Raw genomic sequence first — 23,098 nt, 5'->3', positions numbered from 1 at the left:
AAAATATTAACTTGTAGTAGTAATAAGGAAGTTATTCTTCCATCACACAAGACTTAAATAAGACCATATCTTGACACATATCTGCACAAGTATGTTCAACTTTTGGAAATGAGGAAATAGCTGAAAAGATGCAGTAGCCAAGATGATATCTGACCTAGAAAGACAAGGAAAGTCATTCGGTGTGAACAGCCTATGACTTTAAAAAAGCAGTTGAATGCATGTTCCCAATGAAATGACTTTTCTCCTCTTTCATTCATCTAGAATTACTATTAATGCACATTTTATGCCATTTACATTTGTCAATGATATGCTGCTGTAAATGGAGTATGCAGCACATGCATGGTTTTGAAAGAAATGCGAGCCATCTGTTATTCATTTTCCTAAAAGACAATACTTTTACATAACTTCTCTTAAAAATAAAAATTGATTTTAATACCAAAAAATTACTCTGATAACATTTATAGATGTATACTCTCCAAAAGAGAAAAAATCAAGAGATTATTATTGCATGGGCACCTCCATGGAATCCTAAGACTCACTGTGGGAGACCCAAACACAATATCTATTGTACCTTTCCCTGAAACCATTAATGGATAATGTGCTATTCTCATTCACCACTCTCTAACAAAAAAAATCTAGTCTCACTTCTTCTTATCCAAATTCCAGGGATAACCTCTTTGCCTTGCACCCTCTAGCTAAGTGCTGAAATAGTTCCTTTGTATTAATCCTATAAAATGTTTAAATCATAATGTAACTGTTTCTATCATAAGTGGAGGTTTCTGTGGTTTAGAAGTCATAAGGCATATTCCGGTAATTGGACCACATTTTTTTTATTAAGCTAAAAGCACAATAAAGAAATAAAACCCAACAAGTTTTGTAAGTCTTTTGACTTATGTCTTCAGGGATAAAAGGTAACTGAAAGTTAAAACAACAAAAAAGAGAAATTTATAGTTCATACTATACAGTTGTAGCCTTCTGACTGTTTATAAAATTAAAAAATCAGAATGCAGATTCAAAGCAGTGCTAAGTTTAAACAATGCTGGATGATGCCATGTTCTGTTGTTTCACGAACATAATGTCTGAGGTCTGACTGAGGTATATTTTTTATCAAAGCTGACCAAAGGTATAGAATTAAGCCTTGGTTTTTATTGCATTGTGTTGGAATTCTAAACATGTTTGCAGCTTCTTTGAATTTCCTTATGTAACAGTTTTTTTCTATATGAGACATGTTTGTTTTCTGCCAGAGCACTGTGGCCGGTGGAGGTGGTATGGAAAGCTAGACCTGATTTGTGTTCTCTTCTGTTTTGTACATCCTTTTGGTGTTTGTTCATGCATGTTTCCCCAGATCTTCCTGTCTGTCCTACGTAGCAGATTACTGTTCTTGCGGCATTTGCTACGTAGGACAGACAGGAAGATCTGAGGAATCTGAGGAAATATGGATGAATGAACACCAAAAGGATGTACAAAACAGAAGAGAACACAAATCAGGTCTAGCTTTCCATACCACTTCCACCGGCCACAATGTACTCTGGCAGAAAACAAACATGTCTTATATAGAAAAAAACTGTTACATAAGGAAATTGAAAGAAGCTGCAAACATGCTTAGAATTCCAACACAATGCAATAAAAACCAAGGCTTAATTCTACACCAAGTTTGGTCAGCTTTGATAAAAAATATACCTCAGTCAGACCTCAGACATTATGATCGTGAACAACAGAACGTGTCATCATCCAGCATTGTTTAAACTTAGCACTGCTTTGAATCTGCTTTCTTATTTTTTAATTTTATAAACAGTCAGATGGCTACAACTGTATAGTATGAACTATTAATTTCTCTTTTTTGTTGTTTTAACTTTCAGTTACCTTTTACCCCTGAAGATGTAAGTCAAACGACTTACGAAACTTGTTGGGTTTTATTTCTTTATTGTGCTTTTAGCATAATAAAAAAAAAATGTGGTCTAATTACTGAAATATGCCTTATGTTTCTATCATATCTCCCCTTTTTTTTTTGCCTATCAACTAACTTTTGCAACCCACAAATTTTTAATCTATCCTCCTAAGGATAGATTAAAAATCCCTCAGACCACTCATTATTTTGTCACTTGCCTCTGGATCCCCTTCCGTCACTTCCTCATTCTCAGGAAACCCAGATGAGTGGACCTGAACACAATAATCCAGCTATGGTTGTATTAAGCCTTTATAAAGACGAATGATAACTCCCTTATCTCTGCTTGTTAGTGTGTTGTTCAGTAACCAAGTAATCCTGTGAGCTACCCCTGGCTACTTTAGCAATATGCCCTCTATCTACTACTACCCCCAAATCTCTGGCTTCTTCAATTTCCTGGAATACAGTTCCCTCAATGTGGTATGCAGTTTATGATAGTTTATGATCTTTTTTCCAAAATTCATAACTTGACACTTTTCCACATCCATTATGTTTTGCCCATACTGTCAGCCTATTTAAATCATCCTGCAAGCTCTTTACATCACCTTGATTAACTATTACCCTATCCAACTTTGCATTGTCATCATCATCAGCAAACAACTTAATATCTCCCTTCAAATTATTTGTTATATCATTTTAGGTACAAATTAACTGCAGTGGTCCAAGCACAGAGCCCCATAGCATGCTCTAGTTGCCTGCTTTCTCCTGGATTCTGCTCTTCCATATACTACTTTTTGTAGCTGATGGACAGATACCAAAAATTAGTATAGTGTTTTTATTTTTATTTTTTTCTTTTAACTTTGTAAGATTATTTGGTTGTTGCAGCTTTAGAGATATAAAATATGAACACAATTCTGGTAGTGTTATCAATTTTTTTTGGTTTTGCTTTCAACCCAAACTACTAGAATAATGGGTAACAGGAACTACAATAATGGGATTTACTCAGATCTGTAAAATTAACTAAAGTTCAAGTTTCATTATTTGTGTATTCTCTAGCACATTGATCTTCTTCATGAAGCTGTCAGTTAGTAGACTGTGAAATATGTAGAATTTTAGTTATTTTTGCAATAAATCTATGAGTTATTGTAGTTTCTATATAATTTACTGTAACTTCCTTTAACTTTTTTTTTATCGGAAATTTGTATGTGTGGAGCAACCAATTTGTTCCCACATTAGTTCTAAATTCAGCCATTTTCATTTGTAGAATTTGGCATGTTTCAGTTTTGTTCCATTCTTTGTAAGAAATTTCACAACATCCTGTGCTTATATTTTTTACCAAATTATAGGCAGCAAAGTGAAGTTACTAGTATCATCTTAAAAAATGCATCTATTTTAAAACTCTTCAGCATGCGTCCTGAACAGTTATTATTCTTGATGCACTTTAATGAATGGGTTAAATAAATTAATTAAATAAATATATAAAATATTGGAACTATGCACATGAATATTCTAAATGGTTATTTTGTCTTTTACTTCAGGACCACCTCTTAGGTTGCCACACTCAAGACATCCTCTTCACACTGTGTCCTCCTCAGTACCCCCTGTTAAATCAGCTCCTCAATCAGGACCACCTGTTTGGTCTACTACTCATTTAGAATCACCTGTTACTTCTGCTTCTGAATCACAGGCTGAAAATAGCAACAGCAGAAGGATCAATGGTGGTAGTGGTGATGATATGGAGCATTTACTGAAAGTGTAACTTAAAAAAAAAAAAAAACATTCAAAATGATTCTTGCCTGTAATGACTCATGACTGCTAAAATACTGTGATGATCTTAAGTGAAATATTATATGGTGAACTCACTGTGAATATTTTCAAGAACAGTTTTTGTATACTGTAATATATTTATAAACTGTTTAAATGTTCCATTTTGTAAAGCATTTTCCTCATCAGTTTTTTTTAAATTGAATAATGTTGAGTATTTAATATATATGTTTTTTAACAGATAGTCTTTGCTAATTTTTTCTTTTGAATTTTTTTCTTTTTCTATTCCTTGAATGTAGAATATTCTCTTCCCAGAGCAGACAAAAACACACAGTGCTGCATACCACAAAAACTTTACATTGAAATGCATAAATTACTATTTTTAATTATTAGTAATTAAAAATAGCATATTAGTATGTTCATTTTCATAATAATGAAATTGTACTTGATTACTTCATGTTTCCAAAACATATGATATTAAGTGAAATTTTAATAATTATAATAATGCATATACATGTTTGTAAAAATTCATTATAATATTTTAATGTTATGTTTTATTACTCTTCTTCCTGTTTGTTTGGTTTAATATTAATGAAGATTAAGTTCTTTATTTTGTAGGAACATTCCAAAATGATTTCTACATGTGTTTAGTAATATTTTATATCTTTTTCAGTAGTAATTGATTAAACCTAATGGTTTAATCTTTGACAAGAGAATGCCAAGGCTTACAGTAGTTTAGATGTTTTATTAGCCTTTCTCATGTACTTCTGGATTTCATAAGGAAAGAGAATAAAAGCTGGTGTGCACTGAAATGTTATTAAGCTGTTAAGATGACTCTATATGGTGATACAGCACATGATCATAGTATACCATTTAGTCTATCAACAGCAGATTCAGTGCAAAGACTATCTAGGATTTGAGAGGAGGGATTAGTGAAATCCACGTTGCATTGTGTGCCAGTAAAGACAGATGAGTTTTCTTCAGCTCATACTCTGCCTTCCTTTAATAATTATAAGAATTATAATTGGGAGTTCTGAAAAAAATTCATGTCACTCTGAAAATTATATATACAGATTTATAGCAAAGCTTATTTAACTGTAATGGAGCTCCCTTTTATTTCACAGTGGTAGGCTATGTATAAAGACAGTTGATAAGGATAATTTAACAAAATAAGGTAGACATAAATGTTTATTTACCTTGATCATGGTTCTTGGGGGGGGGGGATGATAAGATTTGAAATAGCATAAAAATATAGAACTAATGAATAAAATGAAATTGTAAGAAATGCAATGAAATACAAATAAATTAAAATGGTAAAAGATAATGACTCAAAAATTATGGATGTAAAAAGGAAAGCATAGAAAAAAAAAACAACTAAGAAATCTTGATAAGCCAGTGGTATGATGGCGTGCTAGCCATTTCAGAGAAATCGCCATTCAGTAGTAGAGAAAGTGAAAACTTGCTGTGAGCTTGTCATATGGTTAATTGAAAATGAGGTGTTAAGTGGAATTAGGTTTGTTTAAGAGTAATAGGAAGTAATTTGTTTTATTTATCTTTCTGGGCTTCAGTTCTTTTGCTATCATTAGCAAAACCTCCTGTTCCATCTGTCCTTTCTGAAAATACTATACTTATATCATCCTTTTTCAACCAACTCTCAGTAATGCCTATAACCTTTGTCCAAGTTGAACTTACCAATACCAAAACTCCACTTTGTTCTGGATACCACTGGCATTGGTATTAGTATATATAAAGTGCAGTTCTTTGCAGTCCTCTATTCATATTTGGGATTGGATGGGTTTGGCAGCCCATTCTGTAAAAACTGCTGCTACATAAAGCATCATGTCTAAACAGAAAAGAAATAAAGCCCAGGTAGTCTCAATATGCTTGGAATGGTGGTGTCAGGGTAGATGTAGCAGGTCCTGTAGCATTGTCAGTCTGTGACTGCTATAAAGAAACTCTGCAGAAATTGCTTGAAGATTGCCACTTGGAATGTAAGAGGATTGAATAAATCTGGGAAATTGGCTAATGTGATGAGAGAGATGGAGAGATTGAATATTAGTATACTAGGAATAAGTGAAACCTTTTGGAAAAGATCATTGGACTTTGAGTTGCAACTTCCAAATGACAAGATATATAAAGTATATACGTCAGGTGGTGAAATATCAAGGAGAGGTGTGGCATTCATTGTAGAGAAAAAAATTAATAAAAATATTATCCATGTCATCAAAAAATCAGAGTAATGGCAATTCTAGTGAATTCTAAACCCAGAGATATGCTGATCATTCAAATATATGCTCCTACAGAACAGAATGAGGAAGCAGAAATATATAACATGTATGATGAAAATAGTGGTATATAAAGGAAGCTGGAGACAAGAAAAATCAAGTTATTTGCACTATGGGTGACTGGAATGCAAAAGTTGGATCAGAGAGAACATCTGCACAAATGGTCCATTTGGACTTGGAATTCAGAATGAGAGAGGAAAAAACTGATTGATTTCTGTAACAGTCTCATCATAACCAGCACTTATTTAGAGCAAAAACCAACAGCAAGATCAAGATGGGAAAGTCCGGATGGAAGATACAGAAATCAATTAGACTATATCGTGGTCAGTAAACATTACTTCAATGGAACTCAAAGATGATGCCAAGTGCTGATTGTGAATCTGATCATAGACTGATCTTAATGAAGATGAATATTTGCCTGAAAACAATAAAATTAAAAGAAAATAACACCAAAAATGGGATTTGCAGATGGTACAAAATCCAATAGTAAAATCAAAATTTAATGAAAATGCTTCAGAACTGCTGTTTGCACAGTTGCAAAATGAAAATGAACCCTCAGTGGAATAAACTACAAGCAGCTATCATAACATTTGCTAAAAATCACATCAATAAACATGAAGAAAGAAAGAAAAAAACATGGATAACACAAGAAGTAATTAACCTTATCGATGAAAGGAGAACATGGAAAAAAAGGAGCAAATGAAGAAGAAAGATTAAGATATAAAACATTTGATAAAAGAATCAAACAGTTATGCAGGAGATTGAAAGAAAACTGGGTAAATAGGCATTGCACCAAGATAGAAGAATTACAAAATAAGAACTAAACCAGAGAAGCATTCCTGAAAGTGAAAGAACTTAATGGAAAAGCAGAATATACACAGTCTAATAACATCATAGACAAAGATAGGAACATAATCATTGATAAGAAAAAGATAAATGGAAGATGGGTGGAGTACTTATCAGATCTCTATGATGATGATGATAATGGTAACATGATAAACTAGTAACCTTAAGTTACTAGTTTATCATGTAACTTAAGGTTACTTTAACATAGCAACAGATACAACTCTACCAACAAGAAAGGAGATACAACACATAATTAAGAATCTTCCTAATAATAAATCCCCTGGGTGCGATAATATCCCTGCTGAGCTGCTGAAAACTTTGACTGGCTATAATAACTATTTAGTGTAATCCATTCAGGACATCTATAAAACAATAGAATTACTTGAAGTTTTTACAACATCTGTCTGCATTGCATACCAATGTCAAAGAAAACTAATGCACAAAATTCTTGTTGAGAGGCTTATACGCTGGTTAGACATAATAACTAATATTTAAGGAATTGACAGCGTATACTGGAAATATAGATTAAATAAACTTTAATATACACTTTCCGATATTTCGGCGAACGTTACGTTGCCATCTTCTTGGGAACTTACTAAAAAGACACGTGCACACAAGTACTAATACAACAAATGAGACTGAGGCTAGGACGCTAGCGTTTTCCTAAAGTCCTGATGGTGCCCCCTGGCGGGCTATATTGGTAGTTCTTGGCCTTTGGGCTGAAGTTCTTTTGATAAAAGTTTCCCAAATTTGGGGCAGTTTCATGCATCCAAATTTGTTGAGGTTTGGCATGTTCCTAAGGGCCGAGGCTGATTCCATGAATAGTCTTTCATACTTGAACTTGCTGCGGTGTATTACTGTGGCTTTCTTCCATCTTATTCTGTGGCGAGTATCCAGAGCGTGGTCTGCAAGCCCAGAGTGGCTGTACTGGTGAAATCGAATGTAATCCTTGTGTTCTGAGATTCTGATATTTGCTGTCCTGCCTGTTTGGCCAAAGTAGGACAGTTTACAGCTGCAAGGGACCTGGTATACACCAGGTAGGTCTAGGGGAAGTGGTTGGTCTTTGGTGGAGCGGATAAGGGATGCCAGTTTTCTATGTGGTCTGTAACCAGTGGTCAAGTCATGTTTTTTTAAGATTTTATTGATTTTTTCTGAGGTGCCTCTGATGTAGGGAATAGTGATGGATTTAGAGTAATCTTTTTTGTGAAGGGAAGGGGGTGGTGGGTTGTGGATAACTGGGTTAAGTATTTTTTGGATTTTTTGGAGGGGGTAGCCGTTGGCTGAGAAAGTGTCACGGATGTGATTTAGTTCAGTTGTTAGGGCTTGATTATTAGAACAGATTATTTTTGCCCTGTTGAATAATGTTTTAATAACTCCATATTGTTGTGAGGGGGGGGGGATTGTTGGTGAATGTATCTGCCTGTATGGGTGGGTTTTCTATAAACTGAGAAAACCAAGGTTCCATCAGGTTGGCGGGTGACTAGTGTGTCTAGGAAGGGGAGGTTATTGTTTTCCTCTTTTTCCAGGGTGAATTTGATTCTAGGGTGTTGGTTGTTCAAGTGTGTTAGGAAGGAGAGGAGTGAATCCGGGCCATGTGGCCAAATAGCGAAAACATCATCAACATAGCGAAGCCATATAGTAGGTTTTTGTGGGGCTGAGTTTAAGGCTTTCTCTTTCTTCATGGAGATGTTTGAAGAGAAAGCCTTAAACTCAGCCCCACAACAATATGGAGTTATTAAAACATTATTCAACAGGGCAAAAATAATCTGTTCTAATAATCAAGCCCTAACCACTGAACTAAATCACATCCGTGACACTTTCTCAGCCAACGGCTACCCCCTCCAAAAAATCCAAAAAATACTTAACCCAGTTATCCACAACCCACCACCCCCTTCCCTTCACAAAAAAGATTACTCTAAATCCATCACTATTCCCTACATCAGAGGCACCTCAGAAAAAATCAATAAAATCTTAAAAAAACATGACTTGACCACTTGTTACAGACCACATAGAAAACTGGCATCCCTTATCCGCTCCACCAAAGACCAACCACTTCCCCTAGACCTACCTGGTGTATACCAGGTCCCTTGCAGCTGTAAACTGTCCTACTTTGGCCAAACAGGCAGGACAGCAAATATCAGAATCTCAGAACACAAGGATTACATCCGATTTCACCAGTACAGCCACTCTGGGCTTGCAGACCACGCTCTGGATACTCGCCACAGAATAAGATGGAAGAAAGCCACAGTAATACACCGCAGCAAGTTCAAGTATGAAAGACTATTCATGGAATCAGCCTCGGCCCTTAGGAACATGCCAAACCTCAACAAATTTGGATGCATGAAACTGCCCCAAATTTGGGAAACTTTTATCAAAAGAACTTCAGCCCAAAGGCCAAGAACTACCAATATAGCCCGCCAGGGGGCACCATCAGGACTTTAGGAAAACGCTAGCGTCCTAGCCTCAGTCTCATTTGTTGTATTAGTACTTGTGTGCACGTGTCTTTTTAGTAAGTTCCCAAGAAGATGGCAACGTAACGTTCGCTGAAATATCGGAAAGTGTATATTAAAGTTTATTTAATCTATATTTCCAGTATACGCTGTCAATTCCTTAAATATTAGTTATAATGCACAAAATTGTGAGGATTACAGAACTGTGAGTCTAATATCCCATGCATCTAAAATTATTTTAACCATTGTTAACAAAGAAATTGAAAGAGCCTTAATCAGTGAATTGAGTGAACAACAGAAAGGCTTCAGAAGAGTAATGGGAACCTTTAAAAATACTAATAGAAAGATCACTTGAAATAAATAGGAATGTATACATAGACTTTCAGATGGCCTTCAGGGTAAAACATAATAAAATGTTCAATATATTAGATAAATTAGACATAGAAGACTATGTACTTAAGATTATAAAAATGATTTACAATAAACAGAAAATGCAGCTGTTAAACTCTGGGACTTCTAGAGTGAAAATAAAAAGAAGAGTTAGACATGGTTGTATTCTTTCACCAAATTTATTTAATATCTATAGTGAGACAGTGATGAAAAAGATTGAAAAAAAAAATAGGAATTAGTGTCAATGGTATAAAATACAACAATCTTAGATGTGCTGATGTACCATTTTAATAGCAGAAAAACAATCATTATCATCATCAAATTCCTGACATGTACCCTCAAGGGGTGTACAGGATATGATAGTACTACATGAAAAATTTACTTCATTACTAACTTCCTATCTACAATTTTCCTCCAAATCAGTCTTTTACTTGTCAAGACTCCAACATTATCAGATCTAATGTTTCTATCGTCTAAGGCACTTTGTACCGTATCAATCCACCTATATCTTGGTCTTCCCCTGTGTAGTTTTCCTGCCAACCTGGCAAAGAACACTTGTTTTGCTAATCGTTCCTCGCCCATTCTGTTTAAGTGACCATACCACCTGAGATTAGCTCTACTAACGCATTCCTGGATGCTGACAGTGTCAAGTTCTTTCCTAATATCCTCGTTTTTAATATGATATTGCCATTGATGCCATCTGTTCACGTCTCCTCTAATCTTTCTCAGGACTCTCATATCTGCAGTCTCTAGTCTTTTGGTCAAGTGTTTTACTTCTAACCCAGCTCTCAGATCTATGTTAAAATTTGTTTGAACACTGTCTTGTATACGGCTAATTTCTCTCTTATTCCATATAAATTTATTCAGTTGACTTTCTACCATACCAGCTTTGTTGATTCTGTTGTCTATTTCCATATTTAATTTACCATCTTCACTAGAAATCATGCTTAAGTAACTGAAATGTTTTACTTGTTCTATAAGTTCTCCATTCACAATGCAGTTGATATTTGAAATGATTCTGCCTATTTTCATTGTCTTTGTCTTTTTATTGCTGACCTTCATACCATATCTATTACAGCAGTTATTCAATTTAGTCAGGGAATCTTGCTGACTTGTACGGATTTATTTAGAAGTATAACATCACCTGCATAAAGCAAAGAGCTGAGATTAACATCTCCAATTTTGATGTCAGGTGAATACCACTTTCCTTCATAATGTGATCCATATAGATAATGAATAACAGAGGGGATAATGTTGATCCTTGTCTCACACCAGATTTAACATTAAACTATCTTCCTGTATTTCCTTCAATTCTAACTGTTGATTTACAACTCAAATAAAAGTATTGCTTGATATAATGCCCCATTGGCAACATATAACTGTAGCGTTTTGAATAGCTTCTCTCTTGACACCTTGTTATGTGCCTTTTTCAGATCTATAAAACGTAAATACAGATTTTTATATTCCCATGATTTCTCAGCTATTTGTTGCGAAGTAAAGATCTGATCCTGACAGCCTCTATTTGACCTGAATCTAGCTTGTTCTTCACCAAGCTTTTCTTCCACAATTCTTCTCAAGTATACTGGTATAAATCTTGCCCGGAACACTCAGTGAAATACCTCTGTAATTCTCATATTCTGTTTTTTTTCCCTTTTTATATATGGGTTCTATTAGAGCTCTACTCCAATCATCAGAAAACAGAAACAAACTAATCAAATTATTGCAGCTACTCATTGAAGAAGGTAAATAGTTTGGATTAGATATAAATGCAAAAAAAAAAAAAAAAAAGGCCAAATTTAAAATCTCAAAAGAAAACAGATCCACGCCAGAAATATTCATGAACAATATAAAAATTGAACATGCAACAGAATACAAATGTTTAGGCACCTACTTTATGGCAGATGGAAAGCAAGATAAAGAAATAAAAATGAGAACATCCATAGCTAAAGATGCCTTCTGGAAAAATAAAGATCTGCTCAGAAGTTCTGTGGGTATCGATACAAAGAAAAGAACAATAAGAAGATCAGTGTGGCCAGTTTTCACATATGGACATGTGACCTGGGTATTCAAGAGGAGAGTAAGATAACAGGTAATGGCCTTTGAAATGTGGTGCTATAGGAGATCTCTAAAAATCTCATGGATAGATTATGTGACAAATACAGATGTCCTACTGATAATGAGAACACAGATATTTATTACAGGAAATGATCCAAAGAAAGATGAGAATCAGGACATGTACTGAGAGGTTCAGCAGAACAGAGGATTGTATAATGCTGATGAATTGCAACAGTTTTAGAAGGAAAAATTTTGGTTAAAGGATCAGGAGATAAAAAATGAAGGACATGGTTTGAAGGTATAAGATTATGGACAGGATCACATGTCTATGCAGAAATAAAAAGGAAAGCCACCAACAGAGAGAACTGGAAGGACATGGTACTGCACCCCACCCTCTCACTGAGGAAGCTACATGAAGAAAATGCAGTTCATGTGCACTAATGCAATTTTTGTACTACTAATGACAGGATAGACAACAGCGTGACAACAGTTAGTGTTGTGTATCCCACGTAATTTCAGAATCTGAGAAGCTACATTCATCACCATTTGTTCATTATGACCATAGCCTGAGAAGCTGCAAGGAAAGAATAGCAGCAGTGCATGGGAAGTGGTTAGGGTTTTCCAAAAGGGTTTTTCATGATGTAGCAAGTAAAAGATTGACTATGGTATGATGACTTTAATCAATGCTGATGGTAGCAAGATGACACTGGCACAAGAAATGGTTGACTTGCTGATTGATCTCTTTGCAAAGGTGTATCATCTAGGTGGAGATTTTGCAGTTGCTGTTGTGACAGACTAATGTTAGAATTGAGGTAGTTGTGAGTGTCCTGACAGTGAATGAGTTTTAAGGAGATGTTATGATAGATGTGTGAATGATGGTTAGTGACTGAATGGTGGAGTCAGATAACCTATATAATAATAATAATATTTCCATAATTGAAACAATGTTATTAATCATTATTTTCTTGTAATTTATACTTGAGCTTATAAGTCAGTAGTTAGAATTGTCTTCAATTCTAGAGGGATATGTTTCACATTTGTCTTGTTGGGGATGAAGCAGGTGGGGAAAATTATCTTTGTAAGAATCAAAATTTGTGAACAAACGAAAAAAACGAGGTGAGGAAAAATTATGTTCAGAGACTGATCAGAAAAGTACTTCACGGAAGTATAACAAAATCATGTTACCCTGGCACAGAAATTAATGATATTAGTCATGCCATCTGGATGCAGAAAAGTAAGGTAAAAGAATTAATTGTCAGCACTAATGATCTGAGAGATGAGAAGTATTCTGTGAGGGATGAGGTAAAGGAATTCTTGGACAAAGCAAAAATGAAGAGCGAGAAAGTGAAGACTGTAAGTCACCTGCATGTTATGATAGAGGCAAAGTGAAGAGGAGAGGGTGGCATCGATAGCAAACAAATCACTATGCAGGTTGTGTAGAAGGAATCATATAGGATTTGCATACTTATGGTCCGAGTTTGACAGAGAGAAGTGTTTGTATAATGCTGAACACCAAAACCATTCAGGACTGCTCCTGAATGGTGTTAGGTGTCTAGGAAGAGCTTAGTTCACCAATCATATTGAAGTGCAAACTCAGGAATACTTAAACAATTAGATTGGTTTAGACTTTTCCCAAATGGATCCTACGGTTTGGATTTTCAATTCCGAGATGCGTTTCTGAACAGACCTACCTATCTGTCCAAAGTAAGACAATTTGCATGAGAATGGAATTTCATAAACGCCAGGCAACATCAAAGTTGAGAGTTTGTCCTTAGGAGAAGGTAACAAGTTGTAAATTTGGTTGATATGTTTGTAAGTAGTGGCAAAATTGTATTTTTTCGTAAATTTAGAAAGACATTCGGAGATGCCTTTGACATTTCCATAGGATTCCCATACCATGGTATGGGAATCCTATGGACTTCTTCCAGTCTAGTTTGATGTGTAGTGAAGTGACTGATGATTTTTTTTAGTTGTTTTTGGATTATATCCATTTAGGATGGCTGTATTTTTGATTACTTCTAATTCCTGGTTTAAAGATTCTTCAGAGGAGCAGAAAGTGTGTAGAAAGTGGAGTTTGTCCTTAGATTTAATGAGATTAACAACTGTTGATGTTGCCTGGCGTTTATGAAATTCCATGCTCATGCAAATTGTCTTACTTTGGACAGACAGGTAGGTCTGTACAGAAACGCATCTCAGAACATCAAGACCACATTCCTCTTTTTAAACCGCAGAAATCTGGCCTCTCAACACGGAATTGAAAATCCAAACCATAGGATCCATTGGGAAAAATCTAAACTTTTACATAGATCTTTATATAAACATGAACGTTTATACAAAAAAAGTTCTGGAGCCCTACTACACAGACCAAACTTAAACTGCAACGATGTTCTTACTATTCCTAAAGTATGGGAAATTGTCATACAAAATTGTGTTAAATAATAATTATTATTATTTTTTTTCTGTAACACGTCGCACATTTAATGAGATTCTATTGTAATCATGCGCCCTAACTGTATGTTATTCCTATTATTGTTTTAAACTACTGTACTGATGATGTCCTAAGATACTTAGGATGAAATATTTACATTTAAATAATTTTCACTGTGGTTAATACGTGTGTTTCTTTTAATAATGACTTCACATCACTTGCCTTAGTATCCCATGCAAAGCACACATATTTACAGACGTGTATAATGCTATGCATTATGGGAATTACTACAAAGACCGGTTTTGACCTTTATTGAAGTCTCATCGGTGGGAGCCAGATCCATAGGTGATATCAAGGTTGAAGTAATGCAGAAGTCATATTTCCATAATATGAGTAGCCAAAAGGTATCACACCTTGTTATTAAAATACTCTGGATTGGAGATAGTTGTTGGAGGTTTTCCCACTTGGTTATAACTCCACTTTCTACTTGGTTTGTTTGCTTACCCTTGGATGAAGGATTAAACCAAGAATACAATTTCTTGGTATCTTTAATTTATAGTATAACCAAGTGGAGAAACTTCCACTATCTATCTCTAATACAGAGTATTTTAATAATAATGTGACACCTTTTGGCTACTCATATATGGAAATATTCTGTATTACTTCAACGTTGGTATCGCCTCTGGATCTGGCTCCCACTGATGAGACCTCAATAAAGGCCTAAACTGGTCTGGGTAGTGACCCTTCCCATATGTATGACATTATACATATCCATAAGGATATGTGCTTTGCATTATGGGATACTAAGGCAAGTGATGTGAAGTCATTAGCTTTTATAATAAGAGTTGTCCAGTCCTGAAAATACTTCAGGTGCAAACTTTGTTTGCTTACACTTGGATAAAGGATTAAACCAAGAATATAATTTTTTGGTATCTTTCATTTATAGTACAATGAGTGCAAGGGACTTCAGCGAGAGAGATATAGATTGGAAAGAAGAAAAATCATATGGCAGGAAGGTAATGGAATTTATACACCTACTGATTATTTATTTAGCGTATGACATATTGCACATCACAAAGCATAAAATTTATGACAGAATAAAAAAATTACAAGTTAACATCTAGATTACAAATAAAATCAGTTGATTGTTTGGTTGCAAACAGGAAGTCACTAAAATTTCCTTAGAGGGGTAGTCTTGTATAAGATGCCACACTGATTGCTTCTCAGCTTCACAATCGCAATTTGGGGGACCTGATTGTCCCATTTGTGAAAAACATCAGCACATCTATCTTTCCTGTTCTGATTCTGCTGAGAAAAGATCAAATTCTACGCAGTAACAGTAATTCAAAATCGGGGAGGTTTCTCCATGATACATGGCATAGTATGGGACTGTTGATGATTTTTCAAACCACCTGCCTGACCAGGCATTGTTCATGCAGAAGGCGCTTGCCAGAAGCACCTCTTAGTGCAGGATTTCTAGAACGAAGTCTGTTGATATTATGGTCTGAGTGGATAGGGCTGTTGATTAGAGATTCTAATCAGTCTTCATAATCAATCTTCTTGCAGTCTTGGAGTGCATTTGATCTGTGTAGGTTTGGCAGTGCGATATGTCTCGGAATTGGGAGCTAATAAATAGGAGTTGATTTAATCATACTTGAGATCAGGTACCTTGTGTTATTCAGTTGGGCATCTACAAGTTTCACATGGGTCTTATTCATCCAAACTGGAGCGCAGTATTCTACAGCAGAGTAGACAAGGCCAAGAGCTGAGCACCTGAATGTGCAAGAGATGTGCAATAATACAAAAACTCTCTTGCACCCCCTAAGAGGTGCAAGAGAGTTTTTGTATTATATTATATTCTTGTTTTCAGTTTTTCAGCTGTTTAGACAGGTGAGTTTTGTACAACAGCAATCTGTCGAGAATGACTCAATGTGTTTAGGGTACTGCTTCTAAAGATCAATTTGTTAAGGTGAAAGCATATGGTTTCTGTTTTGGTTGCACTAGGCTTGACTTTCCATTTGTGGAAACATTTTCTGAGGGAGTTCACATCAGATTTCTTCCATCATTCTACAGATTTATGTCAAGCTGCTGTATCCTGGTCATCAGCACATCCAAACTTTTTGGAGCATGTAGTGGGCCTATCTGCCACATATAAGGAGAGAATATCAAGCTGCTGTATCCTGGTCATCAGCACATCCAAACTTTTTGGAGCATGTAGTGGGCCTATCTGCCACATATAAGGAGAGAATAATAGCGGAGCTAGTACCGAGCCTTGTGGCAGGCCATTGTTTAGCTTCTTTTGCTTGCTGGTAGAATTTCCCATAATAACTTAGTGTTCTGTTGGTAAGCATGTTTTCCATAAGGCGAGTAGTGAATCCAGCAGTGTATTTCATGAAGTTTACAGATTAGTCCATGCCTCCAGACTGTGTCATATGCAGTGAGGTCAATGAACACCACAGATGTTTTTTTTTGCTGCCACTGGAAGCCACTACATATGAAATAAGAGAGATAACTTGATCTGAGCAGCTCTGTTTAGGTCAGGAGCCAGCTTGTTCATGGAGAATCCTTTACAGTAGTGTTGGACTAATCCTATTATGTAGGAGGTGCTCTAGTAATTTATAGCTTGCACTTAAGGCATTGGGTTCAATAATTTTTGGAAGATCATTTAATTTCCAAGGCTTTAGAATGTTTATTATTTTAGTTCATTTGAATGATCGATGAATATGTCCAGTCTGTAGGATGTTAGTGAAAAATCATGTCAGTCATCATTTAGCATACTTTCTATAGTGCATTAAAAATTCCAGATGGATGCCATCAAAGCCTGGAGTTTTTCCCACTTTACATCCTCCAAAGTAGATGTGATGTCCTCCACAGAAAAGGAGCAGGAGTACTCATATATTGGCTCACCCATAGATTTAAGAGTTATGACTTCACACTTGACCTGGATAGTATGATCTCTGTCTTTTGGTGCTCTCACCAAAATATAATATAATGTTAAAAAGACCATCCCCCAGGGGATACCCTTTTTTTGCTGCACATATCACTGCACCCACAAATCTATCATAATTGGCACTGGAAAGGGCTATACATCCTAGGCATTTGTCAAGTTTTTCAGAGAAAGTAGGCCAATTGACCTTAAAGTTCCACCATGGCTGGGGGATTGAAGAGACTAATGGGATTTGAGAGTCAATATACAATAACTGGGTGGACCTGTCTATAGGATGGTAGGGGCTGTTTGAATCTCTCAGAGGTGACAAAGGGATCCTGTCTCTAGGCTGCCAACCTAAATGTGCTGCAGTGAGCATTAAAAATAAGGTGCATTTTGTGTGACTCAACCCAAGTAAATAGGGCTTCTCCATACTGGTCGTTATTCCAGTATTTCCATTGTTCACGATGGCTATTGAAATCACCTATATACATACACAGCTGGGTGAGTATATGAATAGCATACTTGCACCAGCCATGAGTGAGTTGGTGGTTTATAAATATTGATAATTGTTACATTTCCAACTTTGGTGGTAATCTCATGGATGTCACTGTCTGTAGAAGTTAAAAGTAACGAGTGATACACAGCTTGTAATTGAGCTGTATATCACATTGATGAAACTGTACTCGAGGAAATAGATGAAGCTAGAGATTGTGGTAGACAGTTAAAGTTTAGATTGCTGAAGTAGTTTATAAGATTACTTGGCTATTGAAGAACACACAAGTAGAGATAAGTAAGTTGTTATTCCACTTTATAAGGTCTTGATACATCCATATCTGGATTTCTGTGCTCAGGTCTGGTCTGGGATTCTTGATGATGAGGAAGCAGTTAAGAAGATTCAGAGGTGAGCAACCAAGATGGTAAATGGTCCATGGAATTTTCCTTATGAAGATAGATTGAGGATGTGTTGATTGCAGAAGTTGGTTGATAGGAGAAAAAGAGGGAATATGATAGAAACATTTAAGTTGCTTAAAAGGTTTTATAGGATTCATTTCAGGGGAAATGTTTCAGCACTTGGCTAATTGGGGCCAGAACAACAGGTCATCCCTGGAAGTTGAATCAAGGTGTGGTTAGTGGAAGTGTGAGGACTATATATATTTTTTGTTTGGAGAGTTGTGAATGAGTAATGAGTTGCCAGAGTCAGTTGTGAGTGCTTTGTCTGTTAATGGGTACAAGGAGAGGTATGATAGATTGTGTGCATAGTTTGGGTCTTGCAATGAGTCTTTGGACTCCATGGAGGTGCCTATACAATAATAATTGGTTGGCCTGCACACATTATTGCTAATTGCCAATTCATATCTTTCTGTGCATCCCTGGTGTATAACAGCAACAATATATTTTAGCCTCCATCTTCCTCATATAAAATTCTCAACTTCTATTTTTGTTGGTTGTGGTTCTTCAGCTGTCATTAGTAATATTCCTCCTCCTGTCGTATTCCCTCTTTCCTCCTTGAAAAAAAACTCCTTGTATTCTATTTCTGTTACTTTATCATCTTTCATTGGTGAGATTTTGTCAATGTTCATTTTTGGCCAAGTCAACTGACCAGTGTGAAAAACTCCTCTCCTTTATTACTGATACATTGTCATTTGTATACATGCATATCAGCATTTCTTTGGATCCTCAGTTACTATACTCATTTCTGAAAGGGTCAGCTTGACTGACATGACTGTATGCCCTCCCCCCAACACATCTAATTTCCTGATTTTATATTTCAAGCATCTCACTAAACAACTACCCAATCATTTACTTCAGAATCATTGAAGTTCAAATGCATTTCATCAGGCATAATACAAATCCTATTTCATAATCTTTTCATTGATTCATTAGCAGCCATTTTAATTCAGTGCTATCATATCTTGGCAGCAGATTCATTCTTTACTTCCTCACTCTTTTGTTTTGCTTCTTCCAGCAACTAGTGAAAGAAGTGAATACATACACACATGCAATAACACCTTTTAATCCTCAAGTAATTTAGCCTTAACTGATTTGAAAACTGGTGGAGACCAACTCAGCTTAGCCAATCACATAAGCTATCCCAAAACGAAGTTTAATTATCATCTGCAGAAGAAAGTAGAGGAGACACCTGCCACTAACCTGTGGTGCCTAATAATACAATATTATTATTTCTTATTTAGTGAGTTCTGTTCAGTTTTGAGTAGCAGGGTTAAAAACTAGTACCACATGCCAGAGACTAATCTTGAAACTGGTCAATGACTAGAATCGAACTTAGATTTGTCTTTCCTTGAGCAGCCCACACATGCACAAAATTAAATTTGGCATGACAGACTCCAAATTTTGTGGAGCCCTGTGCAAGTCTTCTTTGCAAAAAGAAAAAAATGCCCATTGAAATTTTGTCAAGCAAAAACCAAGGTGTACATCTTCATTGTTGCATCACTCCACCTCATTGACTGTAATTACCACTACAAGAAACTCCGATTTAAAAATACTTGGGTGTTTGTTTTGCAAAATAATAAAGTGGAATTCGTGAGTTTTTTTTCATATGTACTGTTCCAAGTGTAACAATTATACTGTAATCACAGGTCATACATCATAAAACTGTCCTGAAATAGGAAAGATTAGCAGATTGAAAAAATAAAATACTAATTTCCCATACCGGAGATTATTATGAATATATATATATATATATATATATATATATATATATACATACATACATACACACACTGCTAATCTCCATGCAGTCAGAAGACATCACAGGTGACCTACTGACAAATTCCTTTCATGAATATGTCAAAAAGCTCAGATCCAGAATGCCTAATAACATCTGTGTATCGCTCATTTTCACACATCGAAACCTTTCAAGATTTAGGAAAGGGAGTACCGCTGTTTATGACCGGTCATAAAAATTGCCTGCAAGCGGATTTATAACAATGGGCGGCATATCCTGTTCTCAAAACTGAAGAAAATGACATCTGTGTAGTAAATGTCAGTGACCAAGCGGCACATTTTTAAACATGGAAATATTCATGAATTATTGTTAATTTTCACACATCGAAATCTTTCAGCAATCGGGAAAGAGAATACCAGCGTTTATGACCGATCATAAAAATTTCCTGCAATCCGATTACAACAATGGGCGGCATATCCTCTGTTCTCAAAACTGAGAAATAACATCTGTTGCAAATGTTAGTGACCAAATCAGCAAGGAAGTATAAAAAAAATTTTTTCCACTGAAATTGAAGATCAAGGTAGTCTGTATCCGGTTCTGAAATCTATTAATAACATTAATACTGAATGCTTTCTTTGCAAGTTAGTATTGCCAGGGCTGCACCAACCCAAGGGTGCAAGGGGTGCACCCCGGGCGGCAACATTGGTAGGGTGGCATTTTATGTAGCTAATATCTGATTTGGATTATACAATGCAGTATTAGGGGCAGCCAATAAAAGTTTGTACCCGGGCGGCAAATACCCTTGTTGTGCCCATGGTATTGCAGTGTATATGTGCTTGTTCTGAAACCGGAGTGCCATGATTTTTTTAAAAGTAATAGGAATACAGATTTAAATTCTAATATGAATAAGAGACAAGGCACTTATTCAATCAAGGCACTAATTTTGGTGTTAAGAAATCTTGTATTGAAAGTGTTTGTGATGGAACAAATAGTGATCCATCCACCTCAAGCCTACAAAGATCTCCAGGATGTACAAAAGGAGGGGAAAACTACCAGCACACTGGAGAAAAAGTCCGCATTCACTCGTAAGTACTTATATTATAAATTTTTGGTGATCAGAATGGGATATGTCAAAGAAAATCAGCACAAATGATTGCATATGATGTTTATGTTTAATTGGTGTTTAATTAATTAATACATTACAAAATAACCAAGGTGTTCCATGAAAATTTCAGGATTTGTGAAGTGTTCCATCGTAGAAAAATTTTGTGAAACCCTGCTTTAGATCACTACTCATCCATTTAATCCTAACTTTCTTTCTTCCTAGTTCTTTATGCCATTACAGAGATCCGAGTTGCTTCCTGCTTTGCAGTTCCACTCCCCCCCCCCCCAGAACAATACTGCGTAGTCAGTTTGTGGCCATAGTATGGGGATTCTTTCTCTGATGCTATTACAACACCCTCTCAGACTCCCTCCATCACATGCTGTTTCAGGTAATTATCTGTTGGTATAAATTTTATTTCCAATCTACCATCTGTCCTTCCAGTCTGTGTCACAATAGCTGAAATCTCCTATGATTATTACATGACCTGGATTCATTTCACGAATCTACCAATGCATGGTTTCATCTTTTGGGGCACTGTCTGGCCAAACGTTGTTAGTCAGTGGAACATAGCCTCTATCTCACACCATATTGACTCAAATTAATCGAAATCCTCAGAACTAAAATCATCATTAACTTCTATATTAACTGGTTCAAGTTCTGTGGATAGAATCAGAAATACCCCCCCCCTCATCCTGTCTTATTCTATCGTCCCTCAATAAACTTTATCTATTACATTCGATCATAGTAAATGCATCATTCTCTTTCAGTTATGTTTAATCTAATATACACAGATCATTTTTGTCCAAGTTATGCTGACGAATGCCACAAACTCCTTCCCTTTATTTCTGGTATTTGTACACAATATTTCAACATACATTAAGCCCTACAATCACCCATGCATGATGTAATTACTAAATTATTCGGATTTGAAACCTGTGAAACTACATTTGACATTGCATAGTAATTTCTGAACTTTCACTAATTTGTTCCAATGGTGGCTCAACCCACAGTTTACTGAATCCCCCCTCAAAACACTTTCAAATACGATCCACCTCTCACATACAGCTTTCAACTATCTTGAAATTTATTCACATAGAGCATCAGATATATTTAGGCTTGAAATAACTTTCAGATGTTTTGTTCTAAAGACATTCTATAAAAAATTTGCTCTTATATAGGATTTTAGCCTTAATCTGAGGAATCTGAGTTTAGTAGAGATAGCATATTCAGCAAGCACACATTGCTCATTCTTATGGTACTTGAAGTAAGACCTATATGTTCTCCTCTTCTCAACGGTTAACAGCAGATCGCCCATAATAACAAGCCACAGGAGCAAAGAATCTTATAAACACTTCTAAAAAAACAGTGCTGTAAGCTTGTCCTTAGATTTTCTTAATAGGACAAAAATTTCACACTTTGTATCTTGAGAAGCTTCAAAACTTTTAGTGTGTTCAAATATTCCTTTCACTTAATGGATTGAACACGAGTGATTTTCTCGTGATCAGGAAAGGTGGGAATTCTGTAGTCAAGAATGCTTTGTTGATGATGACTTCACTGAAACCATTTGACTAGAAAGTTGTCTTGATGATGTAACTCTTTATGTAGAATGGGTACCATGAATCCAGACAGAATCACACCCTAGTCAAAATATTAGGATTATTAAGACATTTGGTATTCTCTAGAATGATCAGTATGATCATATTTTAGCGATCTCCTATGTACAATGATCAAGAAAATAACAGAACAAAAGGTTTTCCATTAATGTCTGTGAAATCAAATCATTCATACAATGTGCATTCTGTATGAAAATTTGGAGTATCCAATAAAAATTGACCTACTACTCAGCACATATGCCACATGAAGATTTCTCATTCCTATAAAAACATGGGTTATATTCCATCCCTCATCAGCCTAAGATGGAATGAGTCTCCTGGTTAGAGGCGTTAGGCGGCTTAATGCATTTGGCTTGCCATTTGTCTGCTGCATCCCTCTACGGGCAAATATATTACATCTCTGTAGAACTGTATTTTCAATGGGCTCTTCAGAGGTACAAAACTAATTTCTGGGAGAAAATTCTCTACTGCTATGAGGCCGGATAACTCGCTATTTGATTGAACAGGCCTGATAAAGGTTCCTCACATTTGAATCTCTTCTACATTGTAGAAGAGATTCAAATCAAGATCTTTTCAACCAAAGGACTTGCTTATTGTTTACACAAAGTGAGTTATGGAAGCTCATGGGTTATATTCACATCACTATATATACATATTCCAAT

General features: G+C 35.8%; 1 protein-coding gene across 1 annotated transcript in view; it reads left to right on the top strand.

The window, feature by feature from the left end:
* The window catches only part of LOC150099417 (NPC intracellular cholesterol transporter 1-like), a 477,548-nt gene extending 473,655 nt beyond the window's left edge, over positions 1–3,893 (top strand). Inside the window, exon 24 of the mRNA XM_090404409.1 lies at positions 3,424–3,893. Within this exon, the coding sequence (XP_090260535.1) occupies positions 3,424–3,644 (221 nt within the window). The 3' untranslated portion in view covers positions 3,645–3,893. The remainder of the gene's footprint in view (positions 1–3,423) is intronic.
* Positions 3,894–23,098: the final 19,205 nt, after the last annotated feature.

Source organism: Typopeltis vanoorti, chromosome 14 (assembly GCF_054136105.1).
Source record: "Typopeltis vanoorti isolate ZY-2024b chromosome 14, IOZ_Tvanoo_1.0, whole genome shotgun sequence".
Classification (NCBI taxonomy): Eukaryota; Metazoa; Arthropoda; class Arachnida; order Uropygi; family Thelyphonidae; genus Typopeltis; species Typopeltis vanoorti.
The sequence above is the reverse complement of the archived record's forward strand: the minus strand, read 5'-3'. Positions and strand labels throughout refer to the sequence as shown.